Source organism: Oncorhynchus kisutch, linkage group LG20 (genome assembly GCF_002021735.2).
Source record: "Oncorhynchus kisutch isolate 150728-3 linkage group LG20, Okis_V2, whole genome shotgun sequence".
Classification (NCBI taxonomy): Eukaryota; Metazoa; Chordata; class Actinopteri; order Salmoniformes; family Salmonidae; genus Oncorhynchus; species Oncorhynchus kisutch.
The window spans coordinates 44,319,124-44,329,578 of record NC_034193.2 but is presented as its reverse complement, the minus strand read 5'-3'; the positions used below and the strand labels follow the sequence as shown (position 1 = coordinate 44,329,578).

Genomic DNA, 10,455 nt, shown 5'->3' with positions numbered 1-10,455 from the left:
CTTGATGCTTATTTGAATCAGCTGTGTAGTGCTACGGCAAAAACCAAAACCCCCTGAGGTCCCTAGGACCGAGTTTGGGAAACACTCGTCTAATGTGTATTCCTACATAGCATTAGCTAGCTGCTAATAATGCTAGTAGCAGGCCGCACGCACACCACCAAAGCTGGACAGTACGCAAAATGGGAAGCGAATACATTTGGCACATAATCATTACAATTTACCTAGCTGGAAACAAGGATTGGACCATCGACCACCCTGCAACTCAGTTTACAGTAGTTAGCCAGTTGCCCGATTCAATCAAGTTGAACAAGGAATCATGCCTCACTCTCCGCACAAACAATGGCAGCCGCCTCATTCAAACTTTGTGACAGCAAAGTGCTATAAAGGGAAATAGGTTCCAAATGCAAGGTGAATATTCAGAAATAACGTTGGCTCAAATTAATAACGAGCAAGACATTTCTAGGGTCTAACTTGACCTAAAATGTAATTCTCGGAACCAACCTGCGACACACTGCTAGCAGAAGTTAACTGCTAAATGACACGACCGTGCTAGTACTAGCGTTAGCTTGACGCAATGCTAAATGTGTTTGTTAGTTAGCTAGCCAGATTGCACAAGGTTTTCGCAAAGATTTTAACAAAAATATACTCGAACATGGCTGCTATTTGTGAGCATTATGGAAAGAAAAATATGTTTCTTATTTACAATTGATGCAGATATTGAAAATTACTCAATACTGCACATTTTTTATGCAATTAAAATAGGCTTCGAGTATCACTGCTAGCTAGGTTCACAGGGGCAGTTTAGAAGCACTGTGCTCGTGTATTCGTGGCCACTATTGGTCAATTTTAAAGGCAGTCTCACCAAACCGGCCTGAAAACGAACAGTCTAATTTAATGCCGATCTTGATTTTCAATATCTGCATCAAATGCCGATCGGGATTTCGCCAGCTGCCCTAAACTAAATTGTAGGCATCATTTCTTGTTTGACAACACTGGTATGAAAAAAGTACACTGATAGCCTTATTCAGCAATAATGTAAACATTTATGATTTCTGTAAATTATAGCTACGTATGACTAGGTTTCCTCATCCAGAAAAAAATCTGAATTTAGATTAGATTTCAGTCGATTAGATTATTAGTCGGTCGGATATGTAATTGTAGGGTACAGTGAAATTCTTAAGGTCTGAACTCCAACAGTGCAGGTCAAAAAGATAAGTGAATGAAACAATAATAAGAATATGTGTAACCGGTGCTATACCGCACCGCTGTAACCCTGCGTTGTGTGTGGTTGATTGAGACTATAGACGTGGACTTTGGAGATCAGGTAGTTTTAATCAAGCAGAACTCACTCTCTGCATCCAAAAGGAAAAAAAACATTTGTAGAGCACATATGTTCTGAGAATCGTCGCCTCTTTCTCTCTCAGTGCATCAAAATGATTTTAGATTACAAAAATTAATAGTCTCTCCTTATTATACATAACATATTTTACAAAGATAAAACCACATACTTGCATCCAAAAGGAAATAAAACATTTGTAGAGCACATATGTTCTGCGAATCGTGGCCTCTTTCTACAGCAGATACACAATAGGAGGGACTGGGATCATTCGAGGAGCTAGCCATCGTTCACACATACAATAAATAGCCTGCTAATACCTTAGCTAGCTATTAACCACATGTTGAATTCAGAATGTTGATATCATCCTAAAACAATTACAAGTGCATCTTAACAATACCATCCACTTATGAGTAACCTCTAAATACACATCATTATTCATGAACAAAACACTGTGTGTATGACTTTGTACTAAAAAGAATCCAACTTTTCTGAAGACATAAAAAGCGTGACTACCTCTCTCAGGATACAAAATGATTTGAGCATGCAGGGCAAAACGTAAGAACACACTCCACTTCAGCCAGGATGCAGGCATGCATAATAACAAATCAACACGACATATTAATATATGAACCTGGTGAAATTCACATAGTACTTTAACAACTGTTACATATGCATACTATATACATATTTATTTACAACATTTACAAACCAACAGCCTGCATTCATCCAGTTTGTATAAATTATGATAGATATGTGACATGAAGCTATATTGGTCAATTTGGGCAAAGGCGTAACAATGACTGTCTTGGACAAATAGACATTTGGCTTAAAACATTTATTCATTAATGGGCAATATGTGTGCATGCCCTGATCATATCAGCTTACTACATCTGTCTTCCCTCACCAAACCCATCAATGATTTGATTTATTTGCCTATAATATATCAGTTATGGCCAACAGAGGGCAACATTTATCCATATAATACGATAAAACCTCACTGAACCTAAATGAATTGGGTTACATTGTAAACATTTTTCAGATATCGTATGTGATCAGAAACAATGCATTAATTTCCCGGAGTGGTCGCTCTGTGCTTTTGTAGTTGACGTCATAATGTACGATGGAATATAGAAGCCTATGACGTAAACGAACTCAAGAAAATGTTCAGTGCGCTACTTTTGCCTCAGTTGAGTTGATGCTTTGCAAAGGACAGTCATCCTCATGTTCAAATAAATCACTTTGAGTGGACAAAGACATTCTGTGTGAGTACAGCATAACTGGCCAAGATGTTGTAAAAATAATATTTGAAATGTATTTTAAAATGTATTTGTTTATTTTAAAAAATGTCAGGTCCAATCTGAAGGGTGCCTGAAAGCACAATGGATAGAAATCATAAACCGTTGAGAATTTTTTTCTAAAAGTAAGTCTCATAAGTGATAAAAAAAATGTTTGTTCATTCTGGGGCTATCCCTCTTGATATGTAATGAGGCTATCTTCTTGGTAGTATAACCTATATGCTGTAAAAACAGATTGATATGATTTATAGTTGGAAAAGTGGGCATAATTAATTGAGGGCTAAGGTTAAATGTATTTCCTTATGTTCATATACCCCAGGCTGGGACCCTCCAAGCTAGTGCTGGAGAGCAGGTCCTCCAGACAGACATCACTGACCATGATGGACTAAGGCTGCCAGCCCTGGTAGACTGCCCCATTGACAGCCCCCTAAAGGTAAGAAACGTCTTATAGTTCTGTTGCAAAACGTCTGGTTGTAACGGAGACCAGTTGGTTGCAATCGAGTAATATGACGTGTTGAAAATCAGTTTACAACGCAATAATAAAGCCATTAAGACACATGGACCACCTACTAAACTCAGCAAAAAAAGAACCGTCCCTTTTTCAGGACCATGTATTTTTAAGATAATTTGTAAAAATCCAAATATCAGATCTTCATTGTGAAGGGTTTTAACACTGTTTCCCATGCTTGTTCAATGAACCATAAACAATTTATGATCATGCACCTGTGGAACGGTCGTTAAGACACTAACAGCTTACAGACGGTAGGAAATTAAGGTCACAGGTGTGAAAACTTAGGACACTAAAGAGGCCTTTCTACTGACTCTGAAAAACACCAAAAGAAAGATGCCCAGGGTCCCTGCTCATCTGCATGAACGTGCCTTAGGCATGCTGTAAGGCGACATCAGGACTGCAGATGTGGCCAGGGTAACACATTGCAGTGTCCGTACTGTGAAACGCCTAAGACAGCGCTACAGGGAGACAGGACAGACAGCTGATCATCATCGCAATGGCAGACCACGTGTAACAACACCTGCACAGGATCGGTACATCTGAACATCACACCTGCGGCACAGGTACAGGATGGCAACAACAACTGCCCGAGTTACACCAGGAACGCACAATCCCTACCATCAGTGCTCAGACTGTCCGCAGTAGGCTGAGAGAGACTGGACTGAGGGCTTGAAGGCCTGTTGTAAGGCAGGTCCTCACCAGACATCACCGGGAACAACGTCGCCTATGGGCACAAACCCACCGTCGCTGGACCAGACAGGACTGGCAAAAAGTGCTCTTTACTGACAAGTCGCGGTTTTGTCTCACTAGGGGTGATGGTCGGATTTACGTTTATCGTCGAAAGGAATGAGCATTACACCGAGGCCTGTACTCTGGAGCGGGATCGATTTGGAGGTGGAGGGTCCGTCAAGGTCTGGGACGGTGTGTCACAGCATCGTCGGACTGAGCTTGTTGTCATTGCAGGCAATCTCAACGCTGTGCTTTAAAGGAAGACTGCCTCCTCCCTCATGTGGTACCTTTCCTCCAGGCTCATCGTGACATGACCCTCCAGCATGACAATGGCACCTGCCATACGGCTCGTTCTGTGTGTGACTTCCTGCAAGATAAGAATGTCAGTGTTCTGCCATGGCCAGCGAACAGCCCGGATCTCAATCCCATTGAGTATGTCTGGGACCTGTTAGATCAGAGGGGGAGGGATAGGGCCATTCCCCCCAGAAATGTGCAGGAACTTGCAGGTGCCTTAGTGGAAGAGTGGGGTAACATCTCACAGCAAGAACTGCCAAATTTGGTGCAGCCCATGAGGAGAAGATGCACTGCAGTACTTAATGCAGCTGGTGGCCACACCAGTTACTGACTGTTACTTTGGATTTTGACCCCTCCTTTGTTCAGGGACACATTATTCCATTTCTGTTAGTCACATGCTTGTGAAACTTGTTCAGTTTATGTCTCAGTTGTTGAATCTTGTTATGCTCATACAAATATTTACACATGTTAAGTTTGCTGAAAATAAACGCAGTTGACAGTGGGAGGACGTTTCTTTTTTTGCTGAGTTTAGTTACAACTAATAGTTTTGGAATTCTGATTGTAATTCTAAGGTTATGGTTTATAGTTGGAAAAGTGGGCATAATAATGGAGGGCTTAAGTTATATGTATTTCCTTATGTTCCTATACCCCAGGCTGGGACCCTTCAAGCTAGTGCTAGAGAGCAAGTGCTCCAGACAGATGTCCATTCCGCTGGCCATGATGGACTAAGCCTGCCGGCCCTGGTAGACTGCCTCCAGGATAGCCCTCGAAAGGTAAGAAACAGCTTTTAGTTCTGTTGCAAAACGTCTGGTTGTAACAGAGGCCAGTTGGTTGCAATCTAGTAATACGACGGGTTGAAAACCAGTTTACAGCGTGATAATAACGCCATTAAGACACATGGACCACCTACTAGTTAAAACTAATACTATTGGAATTCTGATTCTAATTCTAAGGTTAACCCTTATGTGACATGTCACTCAGTACCATTATGCCTATGTTGAAAAATGTGGTTTCTATGGTGATATGATTTCCCCACTGTTATTTGTCTCAGAACCTTGTGCCGAAGCCCCCGCAAGGCCCCATGCCCACCCGAGAGACAAATATAGCAAAGGCAGAAAAGAAGGCCACAGAGGTTATCAAGGCTAGAAGGTCTAGGGAGGCTAAGTATGGGGTGAAAAAACTAAGCCACCAAGTAGCTGGTATGTTGGCACTGCCTCAAACTCTTCTAACTCAAACAACCAGTTACAGTGAGTATTCATCTCCACTTCCAAAATACCTGGATTTATTGAAAAAACGATATATGGTGGAAGGATCCACTAATGTCTACGATTCTCTTTCTGTAGGTGTCCTGCCAGCTATCAAGAAGGGCACTAAAGTTACTAAAAGGGAGACAACAGGTGGGTGTTGGTGACACAGTGTTTATTCCTGATTATACAACTTCAATAGAATCGTTTCCGTGGTTACTAGCTTGTTCGGTGGTAATTCTGACTGTCTTCTGTTTCAGAACCCCTATGTCCCTTGACACCTGATGGGGAGAAAATGATCTCCTCTTCATCTGTTGATGACCTCCTGACCCCAAAGAGTGATGTCACGTCCGAGGCTAAGAGCGATGATGCCTCCCGTCCAATTGGACCTGAGGTGTTCTCTCTAACAAACTTCCTGAAGTCTCACCCGTGAGTCCTGCTGTGAACCTCATTATGTGCAGAAAAAATATGATCTATGTAAGCACTAGTTTAAGTTGCCAATGATTCCTGGTGTTTGTTTTCCAGTAAGAGAAAGTTTATCAGGAACTTCCTCAAACAAATAGTAAGTCCCCCATTTCTTCTACTGTCAAAGGTGGAGTGATCATGTGAAAAAACTATTTCAACATAAAAACTACTAGCTGTCATTTTTGTTGTTTTCTGTTTCTCTTTCTAAGAACGTGACAATAGGTGACCTGGACGAGATCATCGAGTGGGTGGTGTGTGTCTCCAATGAGGTGTTCCTCCCAGTGATGGTTCTGATCAGGACCTCCAGTCCAGAGTCGTCAAACTCGTCCCGCTGGGGGTCAGGTGAGCTCCAGATCATCTCCAGGGAGTTCCACCAGCGGAGTTCTGAGCCGAAGGGAAGGCTCCTGGGTGGGCAGCCGCCCACTCCCCCTTCTGAGACCGACAAGGAGCTTCAGGGCATAGCAGATCTGTCTGTGAGTAACATCCTGAAAATGGCCCAGGAGGACCTCTTCTTTTCTGTTGAGGATGATCTGGAGAACACCCATCCAGACATCAGTCTGACCGAAGAGACGCTCTCCAGCATCTTCTCAGAGTTGTTCAGGGACGCCTGTGAGAGTGCCCAGGAGGCCGCCAGACGGATCCACCACATGAGGTCTGGAAGAGGCAACAGCAGCCGGAATGGGAGATGCCCTGGGTTATCGCAGGGATCGAGCAGGTCCAATATGCCAGACTTGGGAGAACTGGGGTCAGTGAGGAAGCCCAAGGAAAGCGACGTCCATAAAGTCCTTAGCGAGGGGTCCCTCCCTGTCCTTGCCCTGCTTGGGGAGAGGCCAGGGGAAGTTGGGGAGACCAGCAGCCCTGCTGGGGAGATGGACACGACCCAGACTGCCAGCACTCCCAGCATTCCCCGGTCTGGGCATGGCGGCAGAAGAAGTAGGCAGACCACCGCTCCCACCACCGGCCACAGAGAGGCAGGAGTCACAGCCAGTAACATCTTTGATGTTATTTTTCATCTGACGCACTCAGACACTGACCGGGAACTCCACCAGGAGTTCAGCAGTGAGGATGATGTTTCACTGAATGACATCACGGACATGAAGTTAACCCCACCAGTGGAGCCCCTAGGGCAGATCCTGTCCTCATGGAAGCTGGTCAACAGGATCTTCAGGGGGAAGGTCCACTACTTTGGGAAGGAGCTCATCTGCAAGGTGTATCAGATGCTTCTGGACACCGGTATGGGAAGGAGGCCAATGGCCCGCCAAAGCAGGTCCGAGCCCATCCTGAAAGACCTGGCTGCCAACCGTAGGCTCTCCGATGAATTTTTCACAGATGTGCTGTACATGTTCATCCAACGGGCCATTAAGAATCTGCTGGAGAACTTCTTGGGTCTGCCGACCACCCCACCGGGTAGAGACATTATGTGGAATGACAACTTCAACTGGATGTATAGGGACGGCTGGGGGGAGACCCCCACATCCAGCGAGAACGAGTTGTGGGACAGCGACTCCACCTGGTCACGTGACCTTGGAGAGGACGAGGGGGCAGAGTCCCGTGGGATGTGGGCCGCTCTGTTAGAGAGGGGCAGCTTCCTGACCCTCCAGTCCTCCAGCTCCCTCTCCCTCTCTGATGACAACAAGGAGGCACTAGGTTAGTTATTATGTTGTTTTTACCGTCTTTTTCACCCGCACATTCCACTTTTTTTTATCTTATTGTCAGTAATGGTATTTTAATTTTCTCTCTCTTTTTTTCTATTTTTTCTATACAGTGTTTGGAGACATGTTATGTGTGAAGAATTACTTTAAATCAAATGTCAAACTCATTTTATAGAAGGCCGGGTTTCTGCAGGGTTTCACTCCACCCTTGATTGATGAATTAAGGTCACTAATTAGTAAGAAACTCCTCTAACCTGGTTGTCTAGGTCTTAATTGAAAGGAAAAAACTAAAACCCGCAGACACTTAGCCCTCCATGGAATGAGTTTGACACCCCTGCATTAAATACATTTTGATTTGACTAGGGGCCGTCTGCCAGGTCCTGACCACCAGGGTGGGAGACATCCTGAACAGTACCTGCAACGACGATTACAAGGCCAGGCTCATCATCCAGAAAGGTACACTTATAATCTGTTTTGCCCATATCACCAGTAATAACCATGTAATAACCAGTGTATTACCATTATAGTAAATGTACTAGATACTGCATAGTGTTATACATGGATGTGGCTTTGAACCAGTTCAGAATATGAGTGTGTTTTCTTAGGATTGGATTCCGGTGCCAGGGAAAGGTTCCCTGGCTCTCCGTGTTCCTCTTCACCCAAGGACGAAGAGGAGGTGGTTGTAAGTGTCTCAAACCCTAAACCCTCCACCTCAACCCAGGCAGCATGGGCAGCTCCTGCCCAGACTCTGGACGGTTTTCTGCCCAGACCCTGCCTGGATAAAGAAGAGGTAGTCCCCAGCACCTCCATGAAGGACGACTCTGTGACGACCACCCATGCAGCTCCTTCCCAGACCCTGGAAGAAGAGGTGGGGGAGGCTGAGGTCTCCGAGATGAGTGACAGCTCCCTGATGCCCACCAAGAACAGACAGGACCCCCTGGAGAAGATTCCCTCCCTCCTATCAGGCAAGGACGACATCCTCCTTCGCAGCATTCCCTCGGCCACCGTCATGAGCCCCCAGACTCTGAAGTTTATTCTCCACGGCATCATGTGCCGACTGGAGGCCTCAGAGTCCCCCCAGACAAGGAGGGCCAATGACCCCTTCAGGCTGATGAAGGATCTCTTTTTGGAGGTCCAGCATGCCCTGAAGTATGCTGACATCTCTGTCGTCTTTGGCCTGGAGGAGAGCATCCAATTCAGTGGTGAGGATGCGGTGAAGGCCATCGTGAAGACTGCGGCTAAAAGATTGTCCCTGCGTTCGGACTCCAACCGGCCTCAACTGCGTGCCGCACGCTCTGGTAGCGACGGAGCAATCAGGTGTATGTCGGACACCATCACACAAGTCATAGATGACTATTCCGAGGACTGGAGTTTCAAAGGCCATTTTGGAACCAGGAGGAGCCGTGGTAGTGAGAGGTCACACTCCTCAACCTCCTCAAGGAGTGACGTCACCCTCACCGAGGAGCTCCTGGCTTGGAGGGAAACCCTAGAAGAGGACCTAGAGGAGATGGCTGATGACAGCACTGGTTTGGAAAAGACCAGTGTAAGCTCAGCCATCTCGGAAAAGTCCCAGGTAATTAGCTACCTTTCTGAAAGCACCAAGCCCATCAGCAGCGCCCTCTCCACAGACCTCGAGGACATCACCTCCACACAGGTGAGACGGCCAAGAACCAGTAGATCGTTTAGTTATTTGGGCTGTTTGATTGTGAGGCATCGACTCATGTCTGTTTCTCTCTCTACTAAGAAGGAAGAGGCTATGAAGAAAGAAGTGAGGAAGTCAGGAAAGAAGAAGCGAGGAAATAACAAGAACCAGAAGAAGAACAAGGTGTCTCCTCTTGGCAATGATAGTAAGTCCTCATTTCTGTCAGTCAACATGTGCATCTGTCTTCAGCACACTATTGTAATGTAAGGACGGGAGACTATGATAAAGTTATCAGGGTCTTATTCATTAGCCACTAAATGGAAGACAGCGGACTAAAACAGGGAGGAACTTTCTTGAACTTGCCAATAACAAATGCTTGTTTTTGTTTTCTGTTTCAAAATATTTTGCTACTGTGTACCCTAATGAACACGACCATGATTTTATGCCTTGTTCTCTGTCACCTGTTCAGGTACTGTGGCTGCAGATGAGCCTAAGAAAAAACAGGCTCTCCTCCCGCGGATCACAGCCGCCCTGGCAAAACTATTTTGCTTCCCCTGCAAAAAAAAAATGCAAAAGTAACTGTGCAGAAGACGAGTTTGGGAAACCCCTGCTGCCACCTCCCCCAACCCACTTTATAAATAAAGTCTCAAAGCCAACAGAAGAGGGAGGGAGACAACCCCCCCTACTCACAACTCATTTTATTACACCCCATTTAATTCAATAAACACAACTTGCAGCTATTTTGATTTTCTTCTTGAGTTTCTGTTTTCCAGACCCACCTGCATGCTATAGTTTCTTAAGGTCAACTTGCTGTCTGTCTACTACAGTATCATTGTTATGAGTATGTTCACTGTGCCAGTCATTATAGCCAGTATAGGCTATAATAATGCCCTAACCTAATTGCAATTGACATAATAAGAGATACATTTGAATAATTCCCTCATTTTATATTTTTTCTAGAGGGAATAAATCTCTAAAGCACTATAGAGTGCCGTCCCTTGGAGGAGTGCGTCACTTGAGTGGGTTGAGTCACTGATGTGATCTTCCTGTCTGGGTTGTCGCCCCCCCCTTGGGTTGTGCCAGGGGCGGAGATCTTTGTGGGCTATACTCAGCCTCGTCTCAGGATGGTAAGTTGGTGGTTGAAGATATCCCTCTTGTGGTGTGGGGGCTGTGCTTTGGCAAAGTGGGTGGGGTTATATCCTTCCTGTTTGGCCCTGTCCGGGGGTATCATCGGATGGGGCCACAGTGTCTCCTGACCACTCCTGTCTCAGCCTCCAGTATTTA

General features: G+C 45.2%; 1 protein-coding gene across 1 annotated transcript; it reads left to right on the top strand.

Annotated features, from left to right (window-relative positions):
- The first annotated feature begins 4,184 nt into the window (after positions 1 to 4,184).
- On the top strand, positions 4,185 to 9,659 carry LOC116355419 (uncharacterized). Its single transcript, XM_031799119.1, has 11 exons — positions 4,185 to 4,256; positions 4,822 to 4,941; positions 5,220 to 5,367; positions 5,512 to 5,565; positions 5,673 to 5,841; positions 5,938 to 5,974; positions 6,087 to 7,524; positions 7,893 to 7,985; positions 8,135 to 9,183; positions 9,274 to 9,392; positions 9,641 to 9,659. Exons 1-11 carry the CDS (start codon positions 4,185 to 4,187, stop codon positions 9,657 to 9,659), a joined length of 3,318 nt encoding a protein of 1,105 aa, XP_031654979.1.
- Positions 9,660 to 10,455: the final 796 nt, after the last annotated feature.

What these genes read in the sequence shown, in the direction of transcription:
- LOC116355419 (XM_031799119.1), top strand. Translation starts at nt 4,185, where the DNA reads ATGACCCTCCAGCATGACAATGGCACCTGCCATACGGCTCGTTCTGTG. An exon ending in ACTAAGCCACCAAGTAGCTG is followed by an intron (nt 5,368 to 5,511) that starts GTATGTTGGCAC and finishes CTCTTTCTGTAG; the next exon opens with GTGTCCTGCCAGCTATCAAG. An exon ending in TACTAAAAGGGAGACAACAG is followed by an intron (nt 5,566 to 5,672) that starts GTGGGTGTTGGT and finishes CTTCTGTTTCAG; the next exon opens with AACCCCTATGTCCCTTGACA.